This window comes from Phyllostomus discolor, chromosome 12 (assembly GCF_004126475.2).
Source record: "Phyllostomus discolor isolate MPI-MPIP mPhyDis1 chromosome 12, mPhyDis1.pri.v3, whole genome shotgun sequence".
Taxonomy (NCBI): domain Eukaryota; kingdom Metazoa; phylum Chordata; class Mammalia; order Chiroptera; family Phyllostomidae; genus Phyllostomus; species Phyllostomus discolor.
This window is the reverse complement of record NC_040914.2, coordinates 16844047-16862808: the sequence shown is the minus strand read 5'-3', so window position 1 is coordinate 16862808 and position 18762 is coordinate 16844047. Positions and strand designations below refer to the sequence as shown.

Here is an 18762-nt window from a genome sequence, read left to right as displayed (position 1 = left end):
CCTGCAAACCAAGGGGTTGAGGGGTCACAGGTTCGGTTCCGGGTCAGGGCACATGCCTGGATTGCAGGCCAGGTCCCCAGTAGGGGGCACTTGAGAGGCAACCACACATTGGTTTCTCTTCCTCTCTTTCTCCCTTCCCCTCTCTCTAAAAATAAATAAAATCTTTTTAAAAAACTTTTCCATAGAGCAGGACTAGAGCTGGGGGTGGGAAGATGGACTCCCTTCATTTTACAACCCTTTTTGCAAAGTCTAACTAATCCCAGCTAAGGGGAAGAAAATGTAATTAGATCAGCCTGGCTGTTGGGGAGGATGGCTGGAAGGGGGAAGTATAAAATGCTTTCAGGAATTCATCTCTTATTGAGCCCAAAAAAGGCTCATTATTTTCTCCAGCAGCTCATGTATCAAGGGTGAATATTAATTATTACTGGAGTGAGTCAGGTTTCAGCATCAACTCTGTGTGTTACATTTATCAGCAATGATTAATGCTGGTCATTGCTCATCTGAATGAGTGATTGGGTACAGAAGTCATTAGAGTGACGCTGCTCAAGCCCTAGGCTCCTTCCCCAACCACACAGGGAACACACTTCAGGAGCTAGTTGTCACCGCCTCCTCCTGGGGCAGCGGGAAGGTGCTGGTCTGGCTCTGAAGTGGGGAGGGGTGAGGGAAAAAGGGGAAAATTTACTCCTGCTCTGGACTGTCGCCTCAGAACCTCCCCTCCAAGGCAGCGTTTCTCATTCTCAGCTGCTCCCCAGAATCTTCTGGACACTTTCAGAGGATGCCCTCCGTGGCACCCCAGCCCAAGTAACTAACAGCATTCCGCGCGTGCGCGCGTGGCCTGGAGCACCGGCATCTTCTTCGCACGCGAGTCTTCTCGATGGCGCTCACTCCCCAACGACAGAGATTCTGGCTGCCTTTCCCCATCGTTCCCAGCAGGACATCAAGGAGTCGAGGGTTGGGGCTGGCAGGGGCTCCGCCGCAAAGGGTCGCTGACCCCCCTCTCCCCCCACAGTTTACCACTGGGCGGAGATGCGGGCCAAGATGAGCATCATGGGCTTCAATGCCCAAGCCGTGAAGCCGCTGAACGAGGCGGCGGCTGCAGAGCTGGGCGCCGAGCTGCTGGGCGAGGCCACCATCTTCATAGTGGCCTGCAGCTGCCTGGTGCTGGAGTTCTGGCGCCAAAAGTTGCAGCATCGTCGCAAGAAGAAGCAGCAGCGTGTCGCCTGGAACACGATGCAGGAAGAGGTGGACCACTTGGCGCTGGTGCTGGAGGAGCTGCAGGTGCGGGTGGAGGAGACAGCGGCGGCGGCGGTCAAACCGCCGGCCCTGGAGGAGCTACGGAAGCAGATGCAAGAGGTGCGAGCCCAGCTCTGCATCCAAGATGGGGACAAGCCGTCCTCGCCCCAGGCGGAGCCCACGCCTGAGGAATAGCCCCAGTCTTCAATGTGACTCCTCCGACATGGCCTTCTGTCCGCCCTGTCCCTTCCTAAACCCGTCCCCGCCCAGTCCCTTTAGAAGCAGAATGGACCCTACACTGGGGCTGATCCAGCCAGGCTTTTGGTCACTTCCCCCCACCAGATTGGCCAGCAGGACACACAGACCCAGGTAACGCTCATTCCACCACTCACACTCCCACTTACCTACCTAGGAGCAGTCCTTCCCCAGGACACTGGCACACTCATTGCCCCTTCTCTGACCTTTGTAATGAAAATGCAGACACTTGTCTGCCTCACCTTTTGGGGCTTGAGGTGGCAGTGAGGAACACAAGGATGGATGGTGTCAAGTTTTAGCCCCAGTGAGTCACCACGGTGCCTTACTCCCTTGGTGCCTCTGCTGGGTCCCCCTCCTTAACCGGCTAATTCCAATCTGTGGCACAACCCACTGGAAAGGTGTGCAGGGTCCTCCCAGGCAGTCCCAGCAGATGCCCCCTCCCCCCACTTCTGGGATCTCTTCCAGCAGGACGTGGCCCTCTGGGCTGGCAGAACTGGTGCTGCCTGGGGCTGAGCGGTCATTCAGTCAGAGCCCCTGTTCACCTGTGGTTCTGGTCAACCGCTGTCCTTCCCCATCGTCCTGCCCTGAGGGCCACTCACAGGGACCCACCCGCTGCCCCCCCATATGTGTAATTGTTGTGACCCCCATCTTCCTGTGCTTGAGTACTCAGGGATCCCCGCTTCACGCAAGGCTTCTTCCATGGGACCACCAGCCCCTCGGCCCCAAGTTCCCCACCCCCACCCAAAGGGGACATTCCACCAGACAATGTTAGCTCGGAGACCTACCCCGGCCAACCCATGGAACCACCGAAAGGGGTGTGTGCGAGCTCTGACTTCCGAACTCTGCCTTTTCAGACTGTACGTGTTTTATAATTAAAGGAGCTCTGGGGCAAAGGAGTCACCTTAATGTGTCTGAGAACCATGGCTACAGGGTCATTAAAATTAGGAGAAGCTGGGAAGGTTCTGATGGGAAGGGGGCAGAGTCACCCTGTGAGTCCTTTCCCAGATGGGAAAGCCAAGGTCCGGGGAAAGCAAAGGACTTTCCCCAGGCCACACAGTCCATGAGGGACAGCCCCGGCTTTCTCTGAGATGGCCAGCTGCTTGGCCCTGGGGGAGGAGGGGAGGAGGAGTGAGGAAGCTGCCTGGTAAGGGGCGTGGAGAGGGAGGCAGGTCTGCTGAGAGGTCCAGAGAGAGGGAGGGCAGACCCTGAAGGAACTGACTGGGACAGGTGGGAAGAAGGAAGAGGAGGCGCAGGTGGATTGCTGGGAAGGGGGAGGACACACCCCATCCTCATCAGAGCGGCCCTTCAAATCACTTGAGATCTTAGCATTTATAAAAACCAGCAGATTTATTCTGCAGGGGCCCATTTTCAAGAAGCTACAGGTGAAGGTGGGAGAGGGGAGCTTTCTTCCCCCTTTTCTTTCTCCCTCATCTTATTTTCCCTAAGCAGGTAAAAATGGCCTGGACCCCAAAACCTACCCAAATTAAAAAAACAAAAAAACAAAAACTGAGGTTCCAAAAAGTTACAGCGTCTTAATTCCTCATAGAAAAGGGGAAGGAGCCAAAGGGAAGGGATGTTCCTGGGGTCCGGAGAGGTGCCCCCAGCCTGGTGGGACATCCCCCCTTAAATAGCTGCCCTAAATGGAACAAGCCTTGGGCTACGGCGTTTAAAAACTCCCCACACCCCATTTATCAAAACCAAAGAGAAAAAAATTTCCCTCCCCCCAAAACCTAAATATATATATATTTTTCTTCTTAAAAAACAAAAATTCGAAGGCATTAAGCGTTAAAGTGAAATCTAGAACTAGGGAATGTGAAATTCCCTCCTCCCTTCCCTCTCACTGTGGGGTTCATTGGTACATCCCCCTGCAAAGGAACCCGCCCCAAGGGGATGGCAGAGGAGAAGGACCACAGGGAGCAAAAGGTGGGGGCCTCCCCAGCCAATCAGCAGCCAGTATGGGCGGGGGCACGACAGAAGCCACACCCCCTCAGGAGTGGGGAAGCCGCATTCCTGTATTCTTCAGCCAGTTCCAAGTTTAGTTGAGGCAGGGAAAGCAGGGTGACAGGCGGGATGTGCAGAAGGGAGAAACACGCTCTTCGGGGCCCTGTGGTCAGGGGGAACCCCTCTTCCTCAGCTCCTGGACAAAGGCTGGAAGGAAACAAAGGGCTCAGAGTTCAGGGGCAGAGCCTCTTCCCCCTTCCCTTCCAAAACAGGGCTCTTTCCAAGGGACAGGATGCCTCCAAAATAAATGTTTAAAAAACAGCCTCAACTTCCCGTCAAGATGGAGGCGTAGGCAGACACCCTTTCCCTCCTCCCACAACCACAGACAGAATTACAACTATATCCCAAAACAAATAATGACCACAACTGTCAGAAAATCGAGCTGTACGGAAGTCCCACAACCAAGGATTTAAAGAAGCCACATTCCTCCAGATGGGCAGAAGGGCCAGAATGGCAGAGATGGGTGGAGAGGCGCAGAGAGGGGGTGTGGCGCAGAGAGGTGGCAAATGGGTGGTCCCACGCTCACAAGTGGTGGTGGATAACAATCCGAAGGGATGCCTTGGGAGACAGCAATCCCAGTCCCAGGCCATATAGCCCAGGGTTCCAGTGCCAGAAAGATGAATCCCCATAATTTCTGGCGGTAAAAACCAGTGGGGTTTGGGGCAGTGGAAGAAACTGCTGGATCTTCAGGAGAGTCCATTTAAAGGGCCTGCACGGACTCAGAATGTGGGCAAATCTACCCACTCTGGGATTCACCACCCAGGCAACAGCTGAAGGCCGTCAGTCACATACGGGAAGTGGGGGAAGTGAGGGAAGTGACTGGAAACGAGGGCGAGAGCTGGGCAAACCTCCAGAAGCCAGGCAGCGGCACTGTCCGTGCTCCGAGACCTCCCCCCACACAGAGCCGCAAACCAGTGAGGCAGGCTGCCCAGTCCTGGCGATTACCTAAGGCTCCGCCCCACACAATTTACAGGTGCCTTTTCTAAGACAGGTAGTTAAAGCAGCTCTACTGAATAAACAGAAACAAGCATAGGGAGGCTGCCAATTTGAGAAGACAAAGAAATGGGAAATGAAAGAAAAGAACAAAACCCCAGGAAAAGAACTAAATGAAACTGAGATGACCAAGCTGTGAGATAGAGTTCAAAACACTGGTGATCAGGATGCTCCAAGAACTCACCAAGTACAGCAACACCAACAGGGAAGAAATGAAAGTTACACTAAGTGAAATAAAAAAAAAAGCTACAGGGAACCAACAAGTAGGAGAGGATGAAGAAGCCAAGAATCAAATCAATAATTTGGAACACAAGGAAGGAAAAAACATTCAATCAGAACAGCAGAAAGAAAAAGAATTTTTAAAAAATGAAGATAGGCTTAGGAACCTCTGGGACAACTTTAAACCTACCAACATCCAAATCAGAGGGGTGCCAGAAAGAGAAGAGGAAGAGAAAGAAAGTGAAAACTTACATGAAAGAAAACTTCCCTAATTTGATGAAGGAAATAGACATGCAAGTCCAGGAAGCACAGAGTCTCAAACGAGATGGATCCAAAGAGGACCATGCCAAGGCACATCATAATTAAAATGCCAAAGGTTGCCCTGGCTGGTGTGGCTCAGTGGATTGAATGCTGGCCTGTGAACCGAGAGGTTGCTGGTTCAATTCCCAGTCAGGGCACATGCCTGGGTTGCAAGCCAGGTCCCCGGTTGGGGGTGTGTGAGAGGCAACTGAATCTCTACCACATTGATGTTTCTCTCCTTCTCTTTCTCCCTCCCTTCCCCTCTCTCTACAAGTAAATAAATAAATAAATAAATGCCAAAGGTCGAAGATAAAGAATCTTAAAAGCAACAAGAGAAAAGGAGACAGTGACCTACAAAGGAGTTCCCATAAGACTATCAGCTAGTTTCTCAAAAAAACTTTGCAGTATGAAGGGACTGGCAAGAAGTATTCCAAGTGATGAAAAGCAAAGACCTACAACCCAGATGATTCTATCCAGCAACGCTTTCATTTAGAATGGAAGGGCAGAGAAAGTGCTTCTCAGGTAAGGTAAAGCTAAAGGAGTTCATCCTCACCAACCCATTATTATGTGAAATGTTAAAGGGATTTATTTAAGAACAACAAAAAAAATCAAAACTATGAACATTAAAAGGGCAACAAATTCGCAACTGTCAGTGACTGAATCTAAAAAAACAAACTAAGTGAACAACCAGAACAGGAAGAGAATCACAGAAATGGAGATCACATGGAGGGTTATCAGCAAGGGTGGGGGGAATGGGGGAAACAGTACAGGGAATAAGAAGCATAAATGGTAGGTAGAAAAGACAGGGGGAGGTTAAGAACAGTATGGGAAATGGAGAAACCAAAGCACTTATATGCTTAACCCATGGACATGAACTAAAGGGGGGGGTACTGCTGGAGGGAAGGGGGATATTGGGTAGAGGGGGGCAAATTGGAATAACTGTAATAGCATAATAAAATATATTAAAAAAACAACAACCTCACCTTCAATTATTTCCTCTTTCACTTTCTGCAATTCCTTCCTCACCTCTTCCAGAAGCTCCTGAAGATAACCGGGTACAACCAATCAGGAAGGGTACAAGGACTCGCTGATCCTAATCTGTCCTTTCTTAGTGACTGAAAGGCCACACACACACACACACACACCACGACATCACTGACACGGCCATGGAGGGACTGGAGAATTCTAGAGAATTCTCGATACTCAGAAGCCAGAAGAAAAGTACTGGAGAACATCCAGTACCAGGGCTGGCAAACACAGTCCCGGCCGCTGCCAACTCCGACCGCAGACGGATGCCTGAGGCCAGTGCGCCTGAAAGAACTCAGGGCGCCATCAGAAATGTGTGCAGCGACAGATGAGTAGGGTCTGCCAAGGGCACTAGAGAGGGGGTGTGTGGATGAGCCAGACATGACATCCCTGACCCAATCAAGTCTCTTCATTCCTCAGACTAGAAAGCTGAGTGTTTCTGAGGCCTTTTCTAGAGTCACCAGGCAGGTCAGCGGCAGAGTTGAGACCTAGATCTCCTCTCTTCCTATGGCTCCTTTCTAGCCCTCAAGCCACCCCCCCCACCCCCCGCCCCAGGGCCTTCCCCTACCTGTTTCACCCGTTCCAGATCTGACTCATCACCGGAGCTGGGCGTAGAAGGGTGGGCCTCGGAAGTGGTCACTGAAGACGACGACTTCATCCTGGGACAGGCGGGGTGGTTTGGGACAGAAATGAGTCAGAGAGGGCCTGCCTCCCGGGCCTCCCATTCAAGGAACAGCATGTTCCTCCTATGAAGTCGGCCGACCCAACTACTTTGGGCAGGTGGGGCCCCAGCATTGATGGCCCACCTTGGCAAGGTTGTGCTGTTTTTCTCCCAGGGTCTCCGCACAGGTTCTGGGGGACAGGCAACAAGTTAGAAAGATAAGGGACAAAGAATGCCCCACCTCAATCTTTCTCCCAAAGCCTCATCAGTCCCTGTTCAAAGAACCATCTCAGGACACTACAGTCTCCAGCATTCTTTGCACAGACCCTCTCAAGAGTGTGCTTTAGGTGTGAGGACAAGGCATCCTGGGACTTGTAGTCCTTGTGGCTAGCCTGGGCTTTCACTCACCGCTGTGGGCTGGGACTCTGGCCTCTGGCTCCTCCTGCTGGTGGGAAATAAAAAGAAGTGTCACGAGCCAGTCCCTGCCTCACCTTTGTTCATTTCCCCCTTCCAGGTTCAACCCAGACCTCCCGGGTCACACCACCTCCCCAGTCTCCTGGCCCGAATGGTACAGCCTAAGGTGTATACAGCAGGAAGAGCCCCTGACTCACATTGGCAGATTCATCCTTGGGAGGTTTCTCCCCAACCAGTGTAGCTTTCCTTCTGCAGGAGGGAAAGGCAAAAACAGACAGCTTCAGCCCTCCCTCAGCCATTCAACAATTCCCCTTCCCAGAGTTCTCAAAATTAGATTCTAGGTACAGAGTTACGGAATGTGTGACGGCTAAGAACACTTTAGTTTTAGAAGTTAAAGAGAGTGTAAGCCCTGGCTGAGTAGCTTAGTTGGTTAGAGCATTGTCTGGAAATGCCAAAGTTGTGGGTTCGATCCCCAGTCAGGGCACAGACAAGAATCAACCAATGAATGCATGGATGAGTGGAACAACAAATCCATCTCTCTCTCCCTCTCTCTCTCTTTCAAATCAATAAAAAAAAAAAAGAGTGCTATTCTCAAATTGAGGTGGGGGTTTTACGATTCTCACATTTGGGAATCACAAAATTCTAAGGGCATAGGGCTCTGTCTTAGGTGCTGGGATTTTAGGAATCTGAGTTTCCAGATTCTGAGGCAGAAATTTATTTATCTATTTATATTTTTCTCACCCAAGTATGCTTATGGGTTTTAGAAGAAGGAAGGGAGGGAGGGGGGAGAGGGGGAGAGAGGGGGAGAGGGGGAGAAGGGGGGGAGAAACATCGATGTGAGAAACAGATTGGTTGCCTCTTATATGCACCCCAGGTGGGGACTGAACCCACAACCTAGGTATGTGCCCTGACCAGGAATCGAACCCACAACCTTTTGGTGTACATACGATGCTCCAACCAACCCAGCCACCCAACGAGGGCCGAGGCAGGAATTTCCAAGGTCCTAGAATTCAGAACATTCTAGATGCTCCCCAGTGGCTGCAAACCTGAGATATCTCAGGAGAATGCAGTCACCAGCATTCTGTTCCAAGCCTGGCTACCAAAGGGGAGCTTCATCCAAGGAAACAAGAAAACGGGAATCTGGGCCCCCCTGCACCCCGGCTCCACAGACCAGCTGATCACTGCTGGTCTCGGGGACTGTTTGGGGTTTCCCAGGGGCACACAGCGCTCCAGCCTCACACTTGGGCTCACCTCCGGGCCAGCATGGCGTTCATCTCTTCCATGAGCCCCCCACCTGTGCTTCGACTGCTCTCAGCTTTGGGGGCTGAGGGCCCCCCTGAGGCCTCCTCCTGCTGGAGAAATTACAAAGAGGAGGGGGCTTTATGGGTGGGCCTCCTGGCCTCTAGCCCCTCCTGTGATGCCCTCAGGCAATTCTGGCCTCATGTCCCATTATTCCATCAGGGCCCCAGTCTCCCCACACCCTGCCCTGTCTGGCCCCCTCACCTTGCTCACTTTCCTGAGTTTGGCTCCAGCAATGGCTGCAGCCAGGCCGGGGGCCCCAGTCCCTCCACCACTGGGGCCTGATGACGTGGGGAGAGGGGGTGGAGGGGGTGGACCTCCCCCTGCTCCATGCCCTGCAGCTGAGACCCCGGATGGGGGCAGGCCAGGGGGTGGGGGAGGACCTGGAGGAGGGGGAGGTCCTGGAGGTGGGGGTGGTCCCCCAGCTGGGGGAGCAGGTGGCCCTCCTGAAACAGACACAGAAAAGGGGGTTGGCTGAGAGAGAAGCCTCCTTCTTTGCTATCCAGCCTGCCCACCCCCTCCTCTGAGGAGGGCCCCTGACTCCCTCCGGACGCATGTGAACAATCAATCACCTGCATTAGAGACCCGACGCTCCCGCTCCACATGCTCCGGCTGCCTGAGGAGGGAAGACGGAGCTGCCGTCACTCAGGGCCCTGACGACGCCAGCAGCCCCTGGCCTCTGTCTGAGGTGTCCAGTCAGGCTGCTCCTGATCCATCCCGGCTTCCTTCCCCAGGGGCCCAGGAAAGGGCGGGGGGGGGCTGGGGGCGCAGGGTGAGGCCAAGATGCAAGCATTCTAGTCCTCAGACTGTCAAAAACATTACCAAATGCCCAACATGCTTCAAACAACCAAATTTTGGACTCTCGAGAATCTGGCAGGGGTGAGGTGGAGGCGGGATTTGAAGGGTCAGTAAATTCTGCAATTCCGGGGAGTCAGGAGTTTCTCAAAGCTGTCAATTTCTAGTCCCCGGGAGTTGAAACATTTGGAAACTGAAGGTTAGAGAGTTCTGAATGGTAGGAGTCAGGGCTGTGGAACATCCTAGAACTCCCGCAGTGGCAAGGTTCCCCACCAGGGACTGGCCCCACCTTTTCTGATACTCCGCCTCCTCCGGGGAGGGGCCGTTCTGGGCAGACCAGGTGGCGGGTGCTGCGGGTGGCTGCAAGGACTGCGGCGGCGGTGGCGGTGCCGGAGGCCCACCTCCTGGAAGGTGAGAGTAGAAAAAGGTGATGAGTCACCCCCGGAACCTGCCCCGCCTCTTGGCACTTTCCCTGGCTCTCCCAGGGCTCTCAGGCGTCCGTCCAGAACAGAGCCGCTCACTTCCTTCTTCTTCGGACCCGGACCCGGACCCGACACTCTGGGCGCGGGTGTGGGCACCCGGCAAACCTCCAGGACAAGGGTCAGCACCAGCTCCCCTTAACTGAGCGGATGTGAGGTGGGTGCTGCGGTGCTGGCCAAACGGCAGGTGGGACAAGGAAGGCCCAAAGGGGCAGTCAGTGGCGTCAAGTCCTGCAGATGTTGAGTTTGCGGGAACAAGGGTAATTCAGGCTAAATCCAATGTCTGCTGTAAACCACCGGCCCGGCCGCTCAGACCCCAGCCTGAGACCCACCCCCGGGAAGGCCGAGAGCCTGCTCCTCACCCACCCTCAAAGCCTCTGGCTCCCGGGGACCCAAACCACCCCCATATTCTTCTCTGTGCCTCTAGACAAGTGAGCCCCTTCGAGTGGCACTGAAGCCGCTCCTGGAAGCAAACACCTGGGCCATTCGGTGATTTGGGGTTCTCTGCGGCAGTGACCCCCGACCCTGATGCACACACCTGGCACCACCAGGGAGCTCGTTGGAACTGCAGAAGCTCAGGCCCCACCCCAGCCCCACTGAACTGGAATCTGCAGGTTACCCAGAGGTGCAGACGGTTCGTGGGCATATTCAAGTTAAGAACTACCACCTAGAGATTGTTTAATTTCGATGTCTAAACACAAAATTGATGACGACGTAAGCCAGTACAAGGATTACCTGGCAAAGGGCAGGGAGGGAGCCTTCCGAGGGCTGGAAATGGCTACATTTTGTCTGGGAGGTGGTCAGTCACACAGGAGTGGGCCCGGTAAAAATTCATGGGGCCTACTGCACCCGCAGGAATCGGGTGTACAAGGGGCACATGGGAGCCTACACTAATTCCTCAGAATAGCCCTGGCTGGTGTGGCTCAGTGGATGGAGCACCAGCCTGTGAACTAAAAGGTCACCGGTTCGATTCCCAGTCAGGGCACAGGCTGGGTTGTGGGACAAGAGGCAACTGATCAATGTATCTTCTCACACATTCATATTTCTCTCCCTCCATTCCCCTCTCTCTAAAAGTAAATAAAAAATATATTTTTTTAATCCTTAGAATAACTGTCCACAGTCCCAGCAGCAGTGCATTAGCCCTGTTCTCAGAGGAGTATGGGGAGGGGAGGCCCTGCGTGGTGAAGGGGCGGCCCCGGGCTGGGCAGACCCCCTCAGCCCACCGAGTCTGACCTTCCAACGCCTCTAGGGCACTGGCCATGCCTGCGGCGAACTGTGCGGCATCCTCCTTGCTGCTGAAGTTGAGGCCCCAGACCTGGCGGGCGTCGCGCCACTGGTGGAAGTTGGGGGTGGCCTGGTTATACTTGAGACCTCGCATGATGGAGCAGTTGATGACCACCTGGCAGGAGGGGAACGGTGGGTGAGGGTGGGGGTGCAGGGTGCAGCCCCTGGAGGCACGGGCAGAGGGGCCTCACCTGCTGGTCTGGCTGCATCTTCCGGCCGACCACCCGGAAGGAATTGGCTGTGGGGTTGTGGTAGATCTGGACTCGGCTGAAGGCCTGGGGGCCCGTGCCCGCAGGCAGCCATCGCTTATTGCCGTCGTCATAAAGCATCACCGTGGCCCGGCTCGAGCAGATAACCGACTCGCTGCCAGGAAGTGGGGAGAGAGGGGGAGAGGCCAGCTGGTCAAGGGGAGCACGGCATCCCACCCCCGGGGCCTGGTCCCCCTCGGAGACGCAGAGACGGTGTGAGAGGGAGAGAGAAACACGCCGGGCAGAGCGGGAGCGGCAGACCGGAGAGACAGACACACACTGGGGTGTGAGACAGGAGAGGGGAGAGAGGACAGGCAGCCCGGGAGCCAAAGACGGGGAGAGGAAGTCAGACAGACAGGCCGACTGCAAGGGACAGACGTACAGACTGACAACAGAGCGGTCAGAGGAGGAGAGTCAGACCGACAAAGAGGGGAGAGGCAGCCTAGGGAAAGGTGGGGCGTGGAGAACCAGACGGATGGAGAAAGACAGAGAGACAGAGTCAGAGAGAGATGCAGGGAAGTGCAGGGTGGCACTGAGACCCAGCCCCTGCCTGGCACTACTGGAGCCTCAGTTTCCCTATTTCTGCCAGGGCACTGGGGCCCCTGCCCCCCACCCCCACTCCTGCTCAGGTCAGAGGAGGAAGCTGAGGCGCAGAGAGGGGAAGGGGAAGGCCTGCAGCAAGCTGGGGAGCAATGCGACCCCCTGGCTCACAGGTGGCAAACACAAGGCCCCTGGGCCGAATCCCCCCTGGCACCTTGTTTCTCCCTGGCGCCGGAACTGAGCTCCTTGCCCCTAGTTAAGGAGCAGTCACATTCACACAGTCCTGAAATTCCATTCGGCCTTTGAAGGCAACTGGAAGGCTGATGTGGCCCCCCGTGAAAATGAGTTTGACACCCCTGCCTTAGCTTTTCCTATTCCTGCCCCCAAACTGCCCCCACCCCCCAGGACCTCAGGCACTCTCAACTCCACCCTCCAGGGCAGGAGGCCGTCAGGTCCCCAGACAGGGACAGCCCAGGGGTGCCTAGCAGCACCTTCTCTGCTCTGGGGGTCACAGAGGACTTCTGGAGCAAGGGACATCTGACTCAGCCTTGGGGGGAGGGGTCAAGAGACTAGTTCAGAGTTCAGGATCTGCTATCTACGAATCTGGCTTCAAATCCCCGCTAAGCCACATACTCCATATGACTCAAGCAAGCAACCCTCCCACGTGAGACCTGCACACTGGGGAGATGACAGTCCCCGCTCCCAGGACAGTGGGAGCAGATGAGTCTGGACACACAAAACAGAGCCCCTGGCCCAGTGTCTGTCATGTGTGGAGCACTTAGTAGCTGTCACCATCCCTTTCCCAGGCACCCGGAACATCCAGGATCCCTCTAGACCCCGCAGTGGTCCTTTGGGGGTGGTTCAATCTCCCCTCCCCCAATGCGGAAACTCAGACTCCCAGACAGGAAGTGACTTACTCAAGGTCACACACAGACCAGAGGGAAGCACTAGTGGCCACCCCACCCCCACCCCCTTTTTCCTGAAAAGAGGAAGTTGGTGGTCAGAGGTTTCCGGGGAGAGAAATTACACCCCGAAATGGCTCTGCCTCTACCAGGCCTGGGGGCTGGGGCGTGATGCCGAGGCCGTGAAAGCCAGGACAGGGAAAGCCCCTCAGCGGAGCCAGCTCTGGGCTCCTAGGCCTGGAAGCTGAGCCCTGGACACCCCAAGTTTACACCACGTGGCACCTCCTTCTTAGGAGGTGCTTCCGCTGATCAGGCACCCTAAGCCCTCTCCTTACTCGGTTTATTCTCGCTGCAGCGCTTTGAAATGGGCACTATTTCCTCCTCAGCTTGGAAGCGAGGGCTGCGGAAGGAAGCCCAGGGAGGGCACAGAGCAACAAGCAGCAGAGTGAGCGTCTGCCCCCGGGACCCCCAGGACACCTGGGCTGCACGTCCACAGTCTAACCCACCAGGGACTGCAGGGCCTTCCCCGAACACCAGGTGCTGTTCCCAGGCAGGCACTGCCTCAGGGGCCGTTTCTGGCTCCCACTGCCCCAGGCAGGGCCGGGTGAAGGCCTCACCCATACCCGCCACCCGTCCCCAGGGCAGACTCTGGCCGGGCACCTGCCCCACCCTGGCTGCACTTTGCTCTCCCCAGCTGCCCTGCCCTGGAGGCTCTGGCCCCAGGGTGCCTGCTGCCAGGTGACCCCAGGTTGGCCCTGCCCTTCTCCAAGCTGGGCCTGGGCCGGTCGCAGTGTCCCCCTTACAGCAGACGGGTCCGTTAAAACACCAGTCAGGAGGAGTCCCTCCTCTTCTCAGAAGCTCCCCTGGCTCGCTGGCTCGGGCGGAAAGCAAGCCAAGAGCGCTCTGTGGCTTCCATGACCCCTGTGATCTCTGAGCTCACCCCTTCCCTTCCCCCAGCCTGCTGTTCCAGCCCCTGCGGCCTCCGGGCTGCTCCTTCTCCAGACCAGGCGTCCCAGCCTCTGGCCTGAGCACTTACTCTTCCTCAACCTGCACCCTCACTTCCCCCAGGTCTCCGCCTGGCCTGGCGGTCACCGCTTCCTCTGAGCACCAGAAGAGTTCCTCTCCCTCTCGCCACACGTCCCACCTGACAGACCCTGGTCTCCCCCACTGAAACGTCAGGACCACAAGGGAAGGGACTTGTGTCCTTACTGCTCACTGCTGTGTCCCCAGAACCTAGAATGGTGTCCGGCACACAGGAGATGCTCAGCCACCGTCAAACTAGCCATCTATGAAAAAGGAACATGGAGCCACGGCAGCTGTGGTGACTGGTTAGCCCGAGTCTCAGACACTGTTCCTGGTGCTGAGCTCCAGCTGCCATGGAGAACCTGGCAATGACCTCCCGGGAGGGACTCGGGTCCCTGCCCTTCTTACAGATGAGGAACCGTGGACACAGAGAGCTGAAGACACTTGTCCCAGGTCACACAGCAAGTAGAGCAGAGGGGCTCCCCTTAGAAACCAAGTCCGCCCCAGTTCTTCGCCTCATGGAAAGGTGAGGAAACAGCGAAGCTGAAATTTGAAAAAGCCAAGGTCTGCAGTGGTGCGTATCAGAGGTTTTTAAAAAAAGGTGGGAGGTTATAAACACATCCGCACACAGGGGTGACAGACGCAGAGGCTGCTTGTCAGGGGACTGACGGTGACTGACTCTGACTCTGAGGACGGGGACGGGCCTGGGCACCTGAGGAGGGGCCGCACTGTCCGCTGTTTAGAACAGCTTGCTTATTTCTTTTCTTTGTTTTTCCCCCCACCATGGCTGGTGTGTTACCTATAAAAAACTCACTCATTCCTTACAATTCAAAAAATAAAACTACAAACCAGGCAAAATCTGCCATGGAAAATCCCACCGCCAGAAAGCTGCAGAGTGAGATTCACAGGGGGTCGGCCCGCTTCCAGGGTCTCTCAGGGTCTCGCAGAAGACAGCATGAATCCCCGGCCAGCCCAGGACCCAGCCTTCCACACAAGTCCCCGGATTCTGGAAAACTCGAGCATGCCATGGACAAGACAGGGTTCAAGTTGGTCCCTTGCTGCGTGTCTTCCCTTTTCAGAGCCTCGGTTTCCAGCCCAGAAAACCGTAACTCATTGGTTCCTTGTAAGGGTTCCAAGAGATAAGAAAAGCCCTAAAGCTCAGACTTGGAATTTGGCACAATCTCCATACAAGGCAGCTGAGAGGCAAAACAAGGGGAGAAAGCTTATCATCACCAGAGGCAATCAAGCATAGTCATTCTGGTTTACTCAAACCTTCCCGGTTAGAGGCTTGCCCTTCCCTTCACCCCTCGCTCCCATCCTAAGACTTACCCTCTAGCTTCCTTAAACCACAAAACCTGTGATCTGCATCCCCCCCGCCCCCCACACGCAACCTTTGCAGACTACAAACCTTTGAGATAACCCTGCAAAGGGAACCAGATCTAGTGTCCGTGGGACCTGCGCGGGCTCACGCCTGCCCACCCTCCCTGACCGGCGTCAGTTTCCCACAGGCGAGCAAGAAGGCAAAGGCTGCCCCTTTGGGTTCCTTTTCCCGTATCTCCATTCTGTTCATTGTCTGTACAGTGGAAGCATGATACTTATGTTTTCTTAAGATCATTAAAGTTTCTATTTTCCTGTTTCTTTAACAGAGCAGTACTCTGGAGACAGCCCTGAGTTCAAATGCAGGCTTGCCTACTTCCAAACTCTTAGGCAAGCAAGGTGCTTCAGTTGTCGGGGCCTCAGCTTCCTCATCTGTAAACTGGGGTTGAGGTGGGGGCCCAGGTATGATAGTATGGCTCTCTGACTTGCTGTGAGGACCGGACTGACTCAGGCACCAAGGACAGTGCCTATGCAAAGGAGATGCTTGATCAAATGGTCGCTTATTTTTTAAGTAAAATTAGTAACAGTGGTTACTATTATGAGAAGAGGCAAGAAATGGACTGAACTTCTCCTTCGGGGTTCCCCCGCCCTGAGCCTCAGACCTCTCTGCCCAGCTGCCCAGCTTTACCGGAATCCCAGCTCAGAGTCCCAGGCACAGCACTCAGCAAATATTTGTCAAACTGGGAGAAAGAAAACTGTTATCTTGTAATTTTCCATCTTAACATCCTCTCTTCCAACTGCCCCCATCCAAAGCAGCCAGAAATCCAAGAATCCCGGTCCGCTCCCCTCCCCTCCCTCCACATTGCCCAGGAGTTTCTGAGGGATCTTGCTGCCAGGCCTTTCTCTCTCTGAGCCTCAGTTTCCCCAGCTGGGTATAGCGGGTATGGGTCGACTTGAATCCTAGCTGCTTTGGAGAAGAAGAACAGCCCAGAAAGTTGGGTGTGGTCATTGACAGGGAAGACCCCCCAGGATGTGTTAGTAACCCCCTGGGGAGACAGCCAACTAATCCACTTCTGCTCTCCCCCCACAAGGTCCGGAGGTTTGGCCCCTGACCATTAGTAGGGGGCCTGTGGGAGGGCTGGGGCCTCGGGCCTGGGCCTGGGCCTGGGGGTGGAGGTGGGGGTGGGAAGCCGGCCCAGAAACAGCTCCTGCCCTTTTACGGTCTCACGGAGTGAGGCAGCACTAACTCGGACATCCGCCATCCGCCTTCCACGGTGCCTGGGACCGGAAATGTGGGGAGGGGGGGCAGGGGCAAGGGGTGTGGCTGGGGCCAGTGGGAGAGGAGGCTCCCCGGGGAAGAGGGTGAAGGAAGAGAGCCTGGCTCCCGAAAACTGCCCTCTCCCTAGAGCAGGCCTGGAAGGGCTATTGCTATAATGGGGGAAAGGGGAGGCAGGAAGTCTCGAGGGTGTCTTGTGGCAGCCCCTTGTTCCAAACTTTCCAACCGTCCCTTCCCCATCAGAATGAACACATGCGGGAGGTGGGTTGTAGAAAGGAACGCCCCCCCCCCCCCCATGTCAGAGGGCAGGAGTGCGGAGAACGCGGAGGAAGTGGGAGGATGTGGGCACCACGGGGTTAATCCCCAGCTGTCCCCAGGGGCCTCCCCCTCAAGCCGGGGTCTTAGGGGCAGGAAGTCCCTGAGAGAGTGGAGGAAGGGAGATAGTATTGTCAGGCTCAGGCCACTCGGGAGAGATTATGGGGGGGTCATGGGGAGGCGAGAGTGTGGGGGGCTGGATCCAGTGGGATTCCCGAGCCCGCACCGGCCCTGCCCTCAGGTGAGCCCAGGAGTTTTGAGGGAGGCCCGGGTAAGACAAGATTCCTGGGTCCCTTGAACCCTCCTCCCCAGGACTAAATTCCTGGGCAGAGAGCTGGAACCATCTGGGAAGCCTGGGTCCCAAGGGGCGCGGGCTATGACCTTGACGCTTCCAGCGCGCCCCTTCTCCAACCCCCCCAGTTCCGACGGCGGGAGGGAAGGGCGCTGGGAGAGGGGGAGGCGCGGCGCAGGGGAAGCAGCCGGCCCGCGGCGCCCCGCCCCGCCCTCGCCCCCAACACCAGCTGTCTCGACAGGTGAGTCAGGAAGACAAAGGCCCCCCCACTTACCCAGCTGCCGCGCCCCCTCGCTCCCCGGGCCGCGCAGGTGGGGGAGAGAGACCGCCCTTCTGGCCCGCGGCCGGGGAGCCGCCCTCGGCACCGAGCGCCCGCTGGGTCCTGGGCACGGCCTGGTGTAAGCGGACGGTGGGCACGGAGCGGCGGGGGATGGGAGTCCTGCCCACACCCTTGAGGCTGCGTCAGGGTCCGTGCGCACCCACCTCCCCCGAGGACGGGAACCCGTCCAACCTAGGGGCTTAAGTATCTCGAAGTTGAAGAGGAGCGAGGTCCCACGCGGACTCTCCAGCCTCGCGTGACGGGGAGCCCCGCACACCAGGGTCCAGGTTTCCGTCTCTCCCCCAGGTCCCGGGGACCCTCCGACCGGCCCCCACGGCCCCTCTAGGAGCCCAAGTTGAGATCTGGGGGGGCGGGGGTCTGAGCCCTGCCTCCATCCCGCCCCCCCTGCGGGGAGTATCTGCCAACTTGGAGGTTCTCTGAAAAAGTCTGTTAAAAATGCGGGAGTCCTCGGAACGCCCCCAAACGTGAGGGCTCCCAGCAGAACCTCCCTGGCACCACCCCGGACCTGAGGAGTCGTGGGGGAAGGGTCAGTATTTGGGGCTCATCCAAGAGGGTCCGGCCTCCAGCCCCAGGCCCCCGGCGCCCTGTCCCCGAATCCCAGCCCGGAGCGCGCTGGGGGGAGGGGACAAAGGCGGGGCGGGGAGCGGCGCCGGGTGGAAGGGTTTGGAGGCGTCGGAGGCTCACCTCATGGCTGCTCCGCGGGCGGGCGGCGCACCCACAGGGCGGGTGCTCCCGGGGCGCCCCTCGCTCGAGGTTCAGGGGTTCGGGGTCGGCTCCAGGTTCCGCTCAGTCTCCCCCGGGGTCCCGCCCCATAGAGTCCGGCTTCCTGGGGAAAACGTGGACGCGGCCGACGCGGGTACTGGGGGCGCCTCTTCCCTCTGGGACAGTGTGATCGGGGTCCCTGCGGCAGAAAGGGGGTGCGGCGTCCCCTCCGCGGCGCGCCCCCTCGGCCGGCGGCGGCTGCACTGGTACTCTTACTACTGTACTTCTCTTCGCTACATTTCGTTCCAAAATTCCACTCCCCGCACCCACAATCCCCTGCGCCTTAAAGGGGCCGCGAGCCAGTCAAGGCGGTGAGGGGTTCGGTAGAGGGCGCTTAAAAGGGCGACGCGGAACCCTTGACCCGCTATCCCTCTCTTCCCCAACCTGGGTGTGCATGCCCGGGGGCACCCTCACCTTAACGGGGGGAAGCTCGGTGGAGGGGGAGGGAATCCTTTCGACACCTAGCTCTCCCCCATGATGCGAATCCTTAGGTGTATCTCAATGCGGACACAATTTATTCTCACCCTCCCTATCGATTTCTCGATTTCTTTATATTCTGCTCGATTTGGGGAGGGGACGAGGAGGACCCTCTGGATAAGCATGAATTCGCTCAAATTTTCTCGCTAAATCCTCCCTTTCTGACCCCCAACATTTCTCTGTCAATCTATGAGGGTATACCAAGGGTGAACCCTCTCCCCGGCGCGGGAAGCAGAGGAGTGGGAAGGGCCCCACCCCTCTCACGGCCCCCCGCCCGGGCCGAGAAGGTGAGGAGGAAGTGGGCTGAGGGG

General features: G+C 56.6%; 2 protein-coding genes across 5 annotated transcripts in view; one reads left to right on the top strand and one right to left on the bottom strand.

Annotated features, from left to right (window-relative positions):
* Window positions 1-2993, top strand: part of OPA3 (outer mitochondrial membrane lipid metabolism regulator OPA3) — a 64065-nt gene extending 61072 nt beyond the window's left edge. Inside the window, exon 2 of the mRNA XM_028530054.2 lies at window positions 1010-2993. Within this exon, the coding sequence (XP_028385855.1) occupies window positions 1010-1428 (419 nt within the window). The 3' untranslated portion in view covers window positions 1429-2993. The remainder of the gene's footprint in view (window positions 1-1009) is intronic.
* LOC114511328 (vasodilator stimulated phosphoprotein) lies at window positions 2930-18196 on the bottom strand. Of its 4 annotated transcripts, none has more exons than XM_036013078.1 (13): window positions 17897-18196; window positions 11151-11322; window positions 10909-11074; window positions 9486-9600; window positions 8974-9017; window positions 8606-8847; window positions 8354-8451; window positions 7300-7351; window positions 7097-7133; window positions 6834-6879; window positions 6596-6686; window positions 5985-6042; window positions 2930-3636 (listed from the first exon to the last, which is right to left on the bottom strand). In XM_036013078.1, exons 1-13 carry the CDS (start codon window positions 17899-17901, stop codon window positions 3599-3601), a joined length of 1164 nt encoding a protein of 387 aa, XP_035868971.1. In that variant the 5' UTR covers window positions 17902-18196; the 3' UTR covers window positions 2930-3598. The 4 variants fall into 4 exon arrangements, with proteins under 4 accessions (XP_035868971.1, XP_035868973.1, XP_028385833.1 ...); XM_036013080.1 differs by having other exon boundaries at window positions 7097-7130; XM_028530032.2 differs by having other exon boundaries at window positions 8354-8454; window positions 17897-18193.
* Between the last annotated feature and the right edge of the window lie 566 nt (window positions 18197-18762).